The sequence below is a fragment of the Ammospiza nelsoni genome, chromosome 28 (assembly GCF_027579445.1).
Source record: "Ammospiza nelsoni isolate bAmmNel1 chromosome 28, bAmmNel1.pri, whole genome shotgun sequence".
NCBI classification, from domain to species: domain Eukaryota; kingdom Metazoa; phylum Chordata; class Aves; order Passeriformes; family Passerellidae; genus Ammospiza; species Ammospiza nelsoni.
The window spans coordinates 1,699,905-1,714,253 of NC_080660.1; the positions used below are offsets into that span (position 1 = coordinate 1,699,905).

General features: G+C 64.8%; 1 protein-coding gene across 1 annotated transcript; it reads left to right on the forward strand.

Annotated features, from left to right (window-relative positions):
• Positions 1-687: 687 nt before the first annotated feature.
• On the forward strand, positions 688-13,601 carry NECTIN4 (nectin cell adhesion molecule 4). Its single transcript, XM_059490200.1, has 9 exons — positions 688-836; positions 4,326-4,679; positions 5,517-5,807; positions 7,078-7,192; positions 8,650-8,813; positions 10,477-10,624; positions 11,353-11,431; positions 12,214-12,348; positions 13,319-13,601. The coding sequence occupies exons 1-9, from the start codon at positions 773-775 to the stop codon at positions 13,589-13,591; spliced, it is 1,623 nt and encodes a 540-aa protein (XP_059346183.1). The 5' UTR covers positions 688-772; the 3' UTR covers positions 13,592-13,601.
• Positions 13,602-14,349: the final 748 nt, after the last annotated feature.

A 14,349-nucleotide genomic window follows, 5' to 3' on the forward strand; every position in this document is an offset into this window, starting at 1 on the left:
TGGGGGGTGCCATGGAGGGCACTGGGAGCACTGGGAGGTCCATGGGGGGCACTGCCAGCACTGGGGGTGCCATGGAGGGCACTGGGAGCACTGGGACGAAACACTGAATGTCCCATGGGGGTTACTGGGAGCGCTGGGAGGGAGCACTGGGGAGGTCCCGTGGAGTGCACTGGAGTACTGGGGGAGCCATGGAGGGCACTGGGAGCACTGGGGGCACTGGGAGGTCCATGGGGGGCACTGCCAGCACTGGGGGTGCCATGGAGGGCACTGGGAGGGAACACTGGCAGGTTACTGGGAGTACTGGGAGCGCTCCCGGCCCCGCCGGGTTGTGGCCCCACCGCTCCCCCCGCGGCCATCGCCGCTTTAAGGCCGCGCCCTCGGCCCCGCCCCCGGCCGGACCTGCCGGACCGGTCCGCCCCGCCCGGCCCCGCCCCGCCAGGCCCCGCCCCCCGAGCCCCGCCCCCCGAGCCCCGCCCCGCCCCGCCCCTGCCCCGGTACCGTCCCGCAGCCCGAGCAGCACCGGCCCCTCCGCCGCCACCGGCCCGGCTCGGCCCCGGTCCCGCCCGCTCCGGCCCGGCTCAGCCCGGAGCGCCTCGGTGCCTCCCGGTGGCTCCCGTGCGTCCCGGTACTGCCCGGAGGGAGCCGCCGAGGGCCGTGCCCGGTCGTCCCGGCGCTGTCCCGGCGCTGTCCCGGCGGTGCCGGTGGGGCCCGCTCCGGTCCGGATGGTGCTGCCCGGGCCCCGAGCGGCGCCGTGAGCCCCGGAGCGCTGCGCATGGAGCCCCGCGGGATGCCCGGGGCGCCCGTGCTCCTGCTCGGCTTCCTGCTCGCCGTCACCGGTAAGGGCCACGGGACACGGGCGCTGGCACCGGCACCGGGATAAACACCGGGATAAAACCGGGATAAGGACCTGGAGCGGCTGCGAGGGGTCCCGGGAGCGGGAGCGCTTCCCACGTTTCTCCCCGACCGGCACCGGGGCTCGGGGATACCGGGGGCACCCCGGAACTCCGGAGGAGCCGAACCGGGACCGGACCGGGATGGGGTGGGGGGGGAGGAACCGGGGCTCCCACGGAGCGGGGGTTGGGGTGAAACCGGGAGCGGCGGGGGCGCGCGCAGGTGTGCGCGCACACGCGTGTGTGCAGGTGCGCGCGTGTGTGCGCGTGTGTGTGTGTACGTGGGAGCGCTCGCGTGTGCACCTGCGGCCCGCGTGTCCGTCTGTCCGTGATTAGGGGGGGGATGATGATGATGATGATGATGATGATGATGATGGTGGTGGGGGGGGGGCAGCAGCGCCTCGGGCGCTTCACACGCGTGTGCGCGGCACACCTGCGCGCGTGCCCGTGCGTGCGCACCTGCGCCTCTGCGTGGGCTCCGCTCCCCCCCCCCCCCCCTCCCCAGGGCACGCGGACCCGTTTGGGGACACCCTGAGTGGAACGGGGGGGGACAAACCGTGGGAACCGGGATGGCCCCGGGGGGGTCCCTGCTCTGCCCCGCCCCCCCCCCTCTCTGTGCCTCAGTTTCCCCTGGGGACGCGTGGGAACGGGCTGGGGACCACCCAAGGGTGCTGAGCCCTCCCACCCCCCACGCGAGACCCGCACCCTATGGGGGGGTTCGGGGGGGGTCCCCGCGCCTTCCTCGGTGCCTTGCTGGGGCGTGGGGCGCACACGCGTGTGCAAGGCGTTCCCACGAGTGTGCAAGGCGTTCCCACGCTCGTGCGACCCCTTTTTTTTGGGTCTTGGGATTGGGGGGGGGTCCTCTCCACTCGTGTCCCCCCCCATCTCGGGGTGCGGCGACCGGGGGTGGCCCCGCACGTGCGCGCGTGCCCGTGGGAAAAAAAACCGCCCCGAGCGCCTCCCCCCCTCCCCCAATCGGGGCTGGACCCCCGTGGGAATTTGGGGGACCACCCGGGACCCCCCACGGCCGCTGCCGGGGCTGGTTTTGGGCTCCCCCCCCCCCCCGCCGGCGGGGCGTGGGGGCAGCGGGGCCGGTTCTGCCGGTTCCCCGCGCCCGTTCCCACGCGCTCGGGCCCCGCTGGGTGGGGACGCCCCGAGGGGGGGAACCTCCCCACGGAACCCCAGAGAACCGCCCCACGGCCGCGGGGACGCCCGCGGGACCCCCGCAGACCCCTCACGGGACCCCCCAATCCCACCCCGAGCTCTCCGTTCGCTCCGCAGCGCGGCGGCGCTTGGGGAAACTGAGGCACGTGTGGGGGGGGGTTACGGGGTAATTAATGAAAGGGGTTAATGAGTCTGGGGTCCTCGGGGGGTTTAGGGGGTGGGGGGCGTTTTGGGGAGCCCCCGGGGGGCTCGGCGGGGGCGGCAGAGGGGGATCCGTCCCGGCCGGTTGGGCTGGACGGGCCGGCCCGGCCGCTTCTGGCGGCGGCGGCGGGGCGGGACACGCCCCCCAAAACTGCGGACACGCCCCCTCGCCCCGGACACGCCCACTGTTAAAAATGCACCCCCAAAAATGCACCTAACCCCCACCCCAAGGAGACCCCAAAATCCTGGACCTCGAAGTCGAACCTAAAGGATCCTAATGAGCCCCGAAACTGGACCCCAAATCCTGCGCCTCAAATTCTCAACCACAACCCCGCACCCCAAATCTGCGCCCCGAACCTTCTCCTCAAATCCCACACCCCAAATTTGCACCCCAAATCCTGCGCCCCAAACTCGAACCCAAAGGCTTCTAACGAGCCCCAAATCCCGCACCCCAAATTCTCAACTACAATCCTTCGCCCCAAATCCTCCACTCCACGTTCTACACCCCAAATTCTCAACCACAAACCTGCCCCCAAAACCTCAGCCAGTCCCCAAAACCGCACCCCAAATACCCTGATAGCCCCCCAAATCTTGAACCTCCAAACTTGCACCCCACATCCTGTACCCCAAATTCTCAGGCACAAACCTGCCCCCAAACACTCAGCCAGTCCCCAAAACCTCACCCTAAATCTGCACCTCAAATCCCCTGATAGCCACCTAAAACTTCCCCCCAAGTCTTCAACCCCAAAAGCTGCACCCCAAACACCCAACCAGCCCCCCCAGATCTGCACCCCGAAATCCTGCACCCCAAAACTTCCCCAAAACCCCAAGGCAATCCCCAGCACTCGGACCCCAAATGTGGCACCTCAAATTCTGCCCCTCAAATCTGCACCCCCAAACCCCAGCCGGGCCCTCAACCTGAACCCCAAATCCCGCAGGTGTGCCCTGAGCCCCGTGCAGGTGTGCCCAGATGTGCTGTCACACACCTGGAACCACCTGAAGTGCCCACAGGTGGTGACACAAGGGACACGTGGCTGTCCCACAGCCCCTTGCGCGCCTGGGATCGCACCTGGTGCCCACGGGTGGTGGCACAGGGGACACGCTGAGGTCCCCGTGTGTCCCCCACAGGTTGGGGCAGGTGGAGGTGCCACGTTATTCTGTGCCCCTGCACATCCCTGTGCCCGCTCGGTGCCACACCTGGTGACACAGGTGTCACATCAGGTGCCACTGCCCTGTCCCAACAGACAGGGGCTGCGTGGAGGTGCCTGTACCCACAGGTGTCCCAGGTGTCTCTCAAGTGTCCCAAGTGTCACTCGGGTGTCCCCCCAGTGTCCCGCAGGCGGTGGCCGTGTGGAGGTGCCTGTACCCACACACAGGTGTCACACTCAGGTGTCACACTCAGGTGTCCCTCAGGTGTCACAGGTGGTGTCCCACGTGTCACTCAGGTGTCCCCCATGTCCCCGCAGGTGGTGGACGCGTGGAGGTGCCTGTACCCACACTCAGGTGTCACAGGTGCCACACACAGGTGTCACACAGGTATCCCCCAGGTGTCCCAGGTGCCGCACTCAGGTGTCACTCAGATGTCACAGGTGGTGTCCCAGGTGCTGCACTCAGGTGTCACTCAGGTGTCCCCATGTGTCCCCACAGGTGGTGGCTGCGTGGAGGTGCCTGTACCCACACTCAGGTGTCCCACTCAGGTGTCCCAGGTGTCCCCCAGGTGTCACAGGTGTCCCCCTGTGTGTCCCACAGGCAGTGGCCGCGTGGAGATGCCTGTACCCACACTCAGGTGTCCCCCAGGTGTCACAGGTGTTCCCATGTCCCCACAGGCGGCGGCCGCGTGGAGGTGCCTGTACCCACACTCAGGTGTCCCTCAGGTGTCACTCAGGTGTCCCCATGTCCCCACAGGCAGCGGCCACGTGGAGGTGCCTGTACCCACACTCAGGTGCCACACTCAGGTGTCACACAGGTGTCCCCATGTGTCCCCACAGGCGGCGGCCGCGTGGAGGTGCCTGTACCCACACTCAGGTGTCACTCAGGTGTCACTCAGCTGTCCCCTCGTGTCCCCCACAGGCGGCGGCCGCGTGGAGGTGCCGCGCAGCGTGACGGCCGTGCTGGGCCAGGACGTGGTGCTGCCGTGCCGGTACCGGGCGCAGGAGCAGGAGCAGGTGGTGCAGGTGACGTGGCTGAAGCGCGGCGGCGGCGCGGGCGCGGTGCCCGCCGAGGTGGCCGTGCTGAACCCGCAGCACGGCGAGCACGTGCAGGAGCCCTTCGTGGGCCGCGTGCTGCGCCACGGGCACGGCGACCTCGGCGACGGCGCCATCGTGCTGCGCAACGCCGTGCAGGGCGACGAGGGCGACTACGAGTGCCACCTGATCACCTTCCCCATGGGCAACTTCGAGGGGCGCCTCACGCTCAGGGTGCTCGGTGAGCGAGGGAACGGGGGGCGTGGGGATGTGTGGGACACGTGGGGCACGAGGCACGTGTGGGACGCGGGGGACGGGGCGAGTATGGGTGACACGGGGGACATGGGGTACATGGGGCAGGGATGTGGGGCACGGAGGGTGGGGGGCACAGGGGACGTAGAGCAAGTGGCACATGGGGCAAGGGGCTTGGGACACAGGGGCCATGGGGCACATGGGACAGGGGACATATGGGACAGGGGATATGGAGCATGTGGGGCATGGGGGGCATATGGGACACAGGGGACATGGGACAGGGACGTGGGGCACATGGGACATGTGGGACACGGTATATGGGACAGGGATGTGGAGCACAGGGGACCTGAGGGGGACGTAGGGGGGTGTTGGGGATGTGGGGGCACATTTGGGGACATGTGGCTTGACAGGGGACACGTGGGACAGAAGGCATATGGCACGTAGGGCATGTGGGATGTATGGGGACACAGGGGACATGGAGTATGGGGGGCACAGGGGACATGGGGCATGTGGGACATTTGGAACATGAAGGGTATGGGAGGTGCAGAGGACATGGGGGACATGAGACACAGGACATGAGGGCATGGGACACATGGGGTATGTGGGACCGGGGACATGGGGCACAGGGGACATAGGGGACATGGGGCACATGGAGGGCAGAGGGGACACCATGGGCACGGACGATTTGAGGACTCTGGGCACACAGAAGGCACTGGGGACGCAACGGTGCCACGTAGACACCCCACACACCGCCAACACCCTGAGCCCCCAATAACCCCCCCAGACCACCACCACCGTGCCCCTAACCACCCTGTCCCCCCGCCAGTGCCACCGCTGCCCATCCTGAACCCGGGCCCGCCGCTGGAGGAGGGTCAGGGCCGGACGCTGGCGGCCTCGTGCACGGCCGAGGGCAGCCCGGTGCCATCGGTGCGCTGGGAGACTGAGGTGCGCGGCACCAACGCCACGCGGCGCTCGGCCCACGCGCGCTCCGCCTCCGTCACCAGCGAGTTCTTCCTGGTGCCCGGGCGCAGCATGAACGGCAAGAGCCTCACCTGCGTGGTGGCACACCCCGGCCTGCGCCACGAGAAGAGGATCACGCACACGCTCAGCGTCGCCTGTGCGCCAGCGGGCAGTGATGGGGGCGTGGGGGGCGTTGGGGATGATGGGGGTGTTGGGGGAGATGGGGGGTGTTGGGGACATTGGGGGTGTGGAGAGCTCTGGGGACATGGGGGGTGTTGGGGACATGGGGGGGTGTTGGTAACACTGGGGGTGATGGGGAGTGTGGGAGGTATTTGGGACATGGGGGGCATTGGGGACATGGAGGGTACTGGGGATGGGGGGAGTGTCGAGTACATGGGGATTGACAGGGGACATGGAGGGTGTTGGGGATGTGGGAGGTGTTGGGGGTGTAGGAGGTGTTGGGGACATGGAGGGCATTGGGGACACGGGGGGATGTTGGGGACATGGGGAGTGTGGAGAGCTCTGGGGACGTGGGGGACATTGCGGATGTGGAGAGTGTTGGGGACGTGGAGGGCGTTGGGGACATTGAGGGTGATGGGGGGTGTGGGAGGTATTGGGGACATGGGGGACATTGGGGGACATGGCAGGGCATTGGGGACATGGGGGTTGACAGGGGACACGGAGGGTGTTGGGGACATGGGGAGTGTGGAGAGCTCTGGGGACATGGGGGACATTGGGGTTGACAGTAGACATGTGGGTATTGGAGACATGGAAGGTGTTGGGGACATGGAGGGCTTTGGGGACATGGAGGCTTTTGGAAGCATAATGGGCATTGGGGACATGGGGGTTGACAGGGGACATGGAGTGTGTTGGGGACATGGAGGGCATTGGGGACATGGAGGGTGTTGGGAATGTGGGGGACACTGGGGACATGGAGGACACTGGGGACATGTGAGACATGGAGGGCTTTGGGGACACGATGGGCACTGGGGACATGGAGAGCCTTGAGGGACACGGAGGCGTTGGGGGTGTTGAGAGGTGTGGAGGACACTGGGGACACGGAGGGTGTTGGGGACATCCTGGGCACAGGGGACATGGAGGGTGAGGGTGGCACTGGGGACATGGGGGACATTGGGAACATGGAAATCACGGGGAGCACTGAGGGCATTGGGGACTTTGGGGACATTGGGGGCACTGGGCAGGTGGAGGGTGTTGGGGACATGGGGCACACAGGTGGCATTGGGAGTGTGGGGACACAGGTGACACTGGGGCATGCTGGCACGGAGGACCTTGGGGACACGGAGGGTGGGACATTGGGCATGGGGAGGATGAGGGACACAGGGGGACACCGTGGCCATGGGGGGCACAGCGGGGCTGTGGGACCTTGTCCCCTGACTGTCCCCTGACTGTCCCCTGGGTGTCCCCAGACCTGTCGGACGCGTCGGTGCTGGGCCACACGGCCGAGTGGCAGGAGGGGATGGAGGGGGCGGCGCTGACCTGCCTGGGGGACGGCAACCCCCCCCCGACCTTCAACTGGACACGGTGAGGCCACTGTCCCCCCCTGTCACCCCCTGTCACCTCCCCATGGCCCCCTGCCCTGTGTCCCCTTGCCCGTGTCACTGTCCCTGCCATGTCCGTGTCCCATGGCCCTGCTGTGTCCCTGCTGCCTGTGTTGGTTCCTCCCTGTCCCCACGTGTCCCTGCTGTGTCACCCCTGTCCCATCCTCCCGCTCCTGTGCCATGTCCCCGTGCCCATGTCCCTGTTGTGTCACCCCTGTCTCAGCCACATCCTCTTGTACCTGCCATGTCCCTCTTGTGTCACCCTTGTCCCCCCTGTCCCTTCCATGTCCCCTGCTCCTGCCACATCCCCCTGCTGCAGTGCCATGTCCCTCCTGTCCCTGCCACATCCCCCAGTCCCTTCCATGTCCCCCTGTCCCTGCCACGTTCCCCTGTCCCTTCCATGTCCCCCTGTCCCTGTGCCACATCTCCCTAACTTCCACGTCCCTCTGTCCCTGCCATGTCCCTCTGTCCCTGTTGTGTCACCCCGTCCCTGCCATATCCCTCTGTCCCTGCCCCATCCCTCTGTCCCTTCCACGTCCCCCTGTCCCTTCCACGTCCCCCTGTCCCGGTGCCACATCCTCCTGTGCCACATCCCCCTGTCCTTGCCATGTCCCTGCTGTGTCACCCTGTCACATCCCCCTGTCCCTTCCACGTCCCCCAGTCTCTGCCACATCCCCTTGTCCCTGTGCCACGTCCCCCTGTCCCTGTCCCACCTCCCCACCCCCATCGTGCCCCCGCCCGTGCCGTTCCGGTGCCGGTGCCGCCATGGCTGGGCCTGGCAGGGCCTGGCAGTGCCGCGTGCCCGGGCAGGCCCGGCTGGGCGGCACCCGTGGGAACCGGCACGGCGGCTGTGATGGCACCGATGGCACCGCCCGGGGCTGTCACCGGGGTTGTCACCGGGGTTGTCGCCGGGAGGTGTCACCAGGGGGTGTCACTGAGGGGATGTCATCAGGGGCTGTCACCAGGGGGTGTCACCGGGGCAGTGACCAAGGAATGTCACTGGGGGCTGTCACTGGAGTTGTCACCGGGAGATGCCACCGGGGCTGACACTGGGGTGGTCACTGAGGGTTGTGACCAGGAGATGTCACCGAGGGTTGTCAGCGGGGCTGTCATGGGGAGATGTCACCAGGGCTGTCACTGGGGTTGTCGCCAGATGTCGCTGGGGGCAGTCACTGGTGTCTGCCACTAGGGGCGGTCACAGACGGTTGTCACCAGGAGATGTCACCAGGAGATATCACAGGGTCTGACTCCGGGGTGGTCACCGGGGGGTGTCACTGGGGGCTGTCACTGCAACTGTCACCGTGGCTGATGCTGGAGATTGTCACTGGGGCTGTCACCGGGGATTGTCACTGGGGCTGTCACTGGAAGATGTCACCAGGGCTGTCACCAGGACTGTCATGGTGAGATGTCACCGTGGCTGACACCAGGCTGTCCCCGCAGGGTGGACGCGCCGCTGCCCGCGGGTGTCAGGGTCAAGGGGGACACGCTGCTGTTCCAGCGGCCGCTGGCCGTGGCCGACGCCGGTGACTACGTGTGCCGAGTGTCCAACCGGGTGGCCGCCAAGGAGGCCCGGGCCAACGTCAGCATCCGGGGACGTGCCACAGGTGGGGACAGGGACAAGGGGACACCTGGGTGGGCACGGCAGAAGGGAGAGTGTGGTGAAGGGAGTGCTGGGCTTGGTTTCTGCATCTGTCTGTATGTCCATTTATCCATCCATCCATCCATCCATCCATCCATCCATCCATCCATCCATCATTCATTCATTCATTCATTCATTCATTCATTCATTCATTCATTCATCCATCCATCCATCCATCCATCCATCCATCCATCCATTCATCGACCCATCCCTCTGTCCGCTCATCTGTCCATCCATTCATCCACTCATCCACCCACCCCTCTGTCCGTCCACACATCCATTCATTCACTCATCCACCCACCCATCTGTCCATCTGTCCATCCACACACCCGTTCATTCACTCATCCATCTGTCTGTCCCTCCCTCCGCTCCTCCCACCCTGTGCCCATCCCACCGAGGTCCATCCCTCTTCCACGCCCGTCCACTCATCGTGTGCTCATCCAGCCCGGCTTTACTCACTGCCTGCTCACGCCCGCCCTGCCGTTCCCTCACCCGCCCTTCCGTCCACTCATCCGTCCTTCTGTCCGCTCATCTGTCTTTCCATCCGCTCCTCTGTCCTTCTGTCCACTCATCCACCCTCCTTCCACTCATCCACCCTCCTTCCACTCCTCCATCCTTCCGTCCACTCATCTGTCCTTCTGTCCACTCCTCCATCCTTCTGTCCACTCCTCCGTCCTTCTGTCCATTCATCCACCCTTCCGTCCACTCCTCCACCCTTCCGTCCACTCCTCTGTCCTTCTGTCCACTCCTCTGTCCTTCTGTCCACTCCTCCACCCTTCTGCCCACTCATCCATCTTTCTGTCCACTCATCTGCCCTTCCGTCCACTCGCCCATCCGGTCGTGCCTCCAGATTCCTGCTTATCCGTCCATCTGTCCATCCATCCTTCTGTCCGTCCCTCTGGCACCTCTCACTGTCCATCCCCACCCATTGGTCATGGGCTTGTCCATCTGTCCGTTTGTCCGTCCTCCCACCCCTGGACGTCCTCGTCAGTCCATCTGATCATGGACACCCCTCTATCCATCCATGGATGGACTTGTCCACCTGTCCATCCATCTGCCCATCCATGGATTGTCCATCTGTCCCTCTGACACCTCTTGCTGTCCATCCTCACCTACTGGTCACCCACCCACCCACCATCCCACATCATCTTTTGGGGGGTCCCCTGACCCCTTTGGGGTCTCCCCTAGTTCGGGGTGTCCCCTGATCCCTGGTTTGGGGGTCTCCCATGGTTTGGGGTGTTCCCTGACCCTTGTGGCATCTCCCCCAGTTTGGGGTGTCCCTCCTGGGGTGTCCCCCCTGCTTTGGGTGCCCCCTGACCCTTGTGGAGTGTCCCCCTGGTTCAGGGTGTCCCCTGTGGGGTGTCCCCCTGATTTGGGATGTCCTCTGACCCCTGTGGGGTGTCCCCATGGTTTGGGGTGTCCCCGGACCCTTGTGGGGTGTCCCCCTGGTTGAGGCTGTCCCCTTTGGGGTGTCCCCCTGTTTCGGGTGCCCCGTGACCCCTGGTTTGGGGTCTCCCCCTGATTTGGGATGTCCCCTGACCGCTGTGGGGTGTCCCCCTGGTTCGGGGTGTCCTCTGTGGGGTGTCCCCCCATTTTGGGGTGCCTCTGACCCCTGTGGGCTCCCCCAGAGGACACGGTGCGCCGCGTGGACCTGGTGTCGGCCTCGGTGGTGGTGGTCGGGGTCATCGCCGCCGTCCTGCTCTGCGTCCTCGTCATCGTCGTGGTGGTCATGACCCTGTACCACAAACGCAAAACACAGCGCATCTCCGAGAAATAGTAAGGGAGGGGACATGAGGGGACATTGGGGGACATGGGGATATGGAGGGACATGGGGACACGGGGGGACATGGAGGGACAGAGGGGACATGAGGAGACATTGGGGGCACAGGTACCTGGAGGGACACGGATGGACATGAAGGGGCTTTGGGAGTCACAGGTACACGGAGGGACATAGGGGACATGGAGGGGGACACGGGGGGGACACAGGTACATGGAGAGACATGGGGACATGGATGGACACTGGGGGACATGGGGGCCATGGCGACATGGGGGACAATGGGGGATGTTGAGGAACACAGGTACATGGACGGACTTAGGGACATGAGGGACATGGGGGGATATGGGGACATGGATGGACATGGAGGGACACAAGGGACATGGGGACATTGGGGGACAATGGGGGACATTGAGGAACACAGCTACATGGAGGGACGTGGGGACATGAGGGACATGGGGGACAGGAGTCAATGGGAGACAGGATGGACACAAGGACATGGAAGATGCAGGGGGACACATGGGGACATAGACGACACGATGGGGACATGGGATAGAGGATATGGCAGGACATGAGGGACACGGGGGACACAGTGGGACAAGAGAGGACATGGGGCACACGAGGGACGGGGGTGACACGGGATGTGGGACATGGACACAGCCACGGGGGGACATTGGGTGACACCGGGGGATGACACGGGGCCGGTGCTGAGTGTCCCCCGTGTCCCCAGCGAGGAGGAGCTGACGCTGACCCGGGAAAATTCCATCCGGAGGCTCCACTCCAGCCACAGCAGCGACCCCCGGGCACAGGTGGGGACACGGAAACGGGGGCGCTTGGGGGGCCGGGGGTGGGGGGTGCAGGGCCTTGGGGTGCCCAAGGAAGGGGGATTGGGTTGGGCTGTGGGGTGTCCATGGGGTCAAACTATGGGGTGTCCATGGGGTGTCTGTGGGGTCTCCATGGGGTCAAACTGGGGGATGTCCATGGAGGACCCATGGGGTCAGGCTTTGGGGTGTCCATGGGGTGAGACTTTGAGGTGTCCATGGAATGTCCATGGGGTGTCCATGGGGTCAAACTAGGAGATGTCCATGGGGTCTCCATGGAATCAAACTGGGGGATGTCCATGGAGGATCCATGGGGTGTCCATGGGGTCAGGTTTTGGAGTGTTCATGGGGTGTCCATGGAATGTCCATGGAATCAAACTATGGGGTGTCTATGGAATGTCCGTGGAATGTCCATAGGGTGTCCATGGGGTGTCCATGGGGTCAGGCTTTGGGGTGTCCGTGGGGTGTCCATGGGGTGAGACTTTGAGGTGTCCATGGAATGTCCATGGGGTGTCCATGGGGTCAAACTAGGAGATGTCCATGGAGTCTCCATGGAATCAAACTGGGGGATGTCCATGGAGGATCCATGGGGTGTCCATGGGGTCAGGTTTTGGAGTGTTCATGGGGTGTCCATGGAATGTCCATGGAATCAAACTATGGGGTGTCTATGGAATGTCCGTGGAATGTCCATGGGGTGTCCATGGGGTCAGACTTTGGGGTGTCTGTGGGGTGTCCTTGGTGTGTCCTGGGCGCTGACCATCCTGTCCCAGCTGGAGGAGACGCTGCAGCTGCGCACGGAGAGTCGGCAGGGCAGCCTGAGGGGGGACAGCCTGCGAGGGGACAGCCTGAGGGGGGACAGCCTGCGAGGGGACAGTCTGCGTGGCACCAGCATCTGCTCCGCCATGGTGAGACACGGGGGACACCAGGGACACAGGGTCACCGTGTTCCTGGGGGTGTCCCTGTCCCCAGTGGCACCCATGTCCCCCACAGTGATGTCCGTGTCCCCATGGTGCCCCTGTCCTCATTGGTGTCCCTGTCCTTCCCCTTGTTCTGATCATGTCCCCATGGTGGCCATGTCCCCACTGGTCCCTGTGTCCCCATGGTGGCCATGTCCCTGATGGCACCCATGTCCCCAGCAGTGTCTGTGTCCCCATCAGTGCCCATATCCCCATTGGTCCCCATGGTTCCAATGTCCCCACGGTGCCCATGTCCCAGTGTCCCCACAGTGCCCATGTCCCCATTTGTCCCTATGTCCCCATTGATGCCCTTGGTTCCAATGTCCCCATGGTTCCAATGGTGCCCGTGTCCCCATTGGTACCTGTGTCCCCATCAATGCTATGTCACCATGGTCCCCATGTCCCCACCTGTCTCATTGGTCCCCGCTGGTCCCTGTGTCCCCATTGGTCCCCATATCCCCAGTGGTCCCTATGTCCCCATGGTGACCATATCCCCATGTCACCCGTGTCCCCACGGTCCCCATTGGTCCCCATATCCCAATTGTCCCCATTGCTCCCCATGTCTCCACTGATCTCATTGGTCCCCATTTGTCCCCATGTCCCCATGGACCCCACGTCTCCGCAGTGCCCATGTCCCCATTGGTCCCCATGTCCCCATTGTTCCCCATGTCTTCACTGGTGTCATTGGTACCCATTTGTCCCCATGGTTCCAATGTCCCCATTGGTCCCCATGTCCCCATTGTTCCCCATGTCCTCACTGGTGTCATTGGTACCCATTTGTCCCCATGGTTCCAATGTCCCCTTTGGTCCCCATGTCCCCACTGGTCCCCATGTCCCCAGCAGTGCCCATGTCCCCATTGGTCCCCATGTCCCCGCCCCACACCCGGTGGCACCCCTGACGCGTCCCTTTTGTCCTCAGAGCGAGGAGCCCGAGGGCCGCAGTTACTCCACGCTCTCCACGGTGCGGGAGATCGAGACGCAGACCGACGTCCCCGTGGTTGTCCCCGCTGTCCCCGCGGTGCCACCGGCGCCCGGCGGGAAGGAGCCCAAGGAGGAGGAGGAGGAGGGTGGGGGCGGCGGGGGGGACCCCATCAAGGCGGCCATGACGCACTTTGTGCAGGAGAACGGCATGCTGCAGGCCAAGCCCAGCTCCAACGGCATCTACATCAACGGCCGCGGCCACCTGGTGTGAGCCGGGCCCCGGGGGGACACCTGGGGACACCTGGGGACACCTGGGGACAGCCAGCCCCCCTCGTACCTGCCCGGCTCTGTCCCCACTGCTCCGGTCCCCGGGTGTCGCCTCCCTGCTGGTGTGGGGTCAAGGATGGACTTCAGTCCCCCGATGTCACCTCCCTGCTGGTGTGGGGACAAGGGCAGTGGCCCAGAACTGTCACCTCCCTGCTGGTGTGGGGTCAGGATGGACTCTGGTCCTTGGTGTCACCTCCTTGCTGCTGTGGGGCTGAGGACAAGGATGGACTCTTGTCCCCAAGTGTCACCTCCCTGGCGTGGGGTCAAGGATGGACTTCAGTCCCCCGGTGTCACCTCCCTGCTGGTGTGGGGTCAAGGACAGCGCCCCAGAACTGTCACCTCCCTGCTGGTGTGGGGACAAGGATGGATTATTTCAGTCCCCAAGTGTCACCTCCCTGCTTCTGTGGGGCTGGGGACAAGGATGGACTCTGGTCCCCAAATGTCACCTCCCTGCTGGTGTAGGGTTGGGGACAAGGACAGTGCCCCAGAATTGTGTCACCTCCCTGCTGGTGTGGGGTCAGGATGGACTCTGGTCCCCAAATGTCACCTCCCTGCTGGTGTGGGGACAAGGATGGATTATTTCAGTCCCCAAGTGTCACCTCCCTGCTGGCACATGGAGTTGGGGACGCCACCAAGCCCCAGGACATTCTTCGGTCCCCAAGTGTCACCTTGCTGCTGGCACAGGCTTGGGGACACCACCAA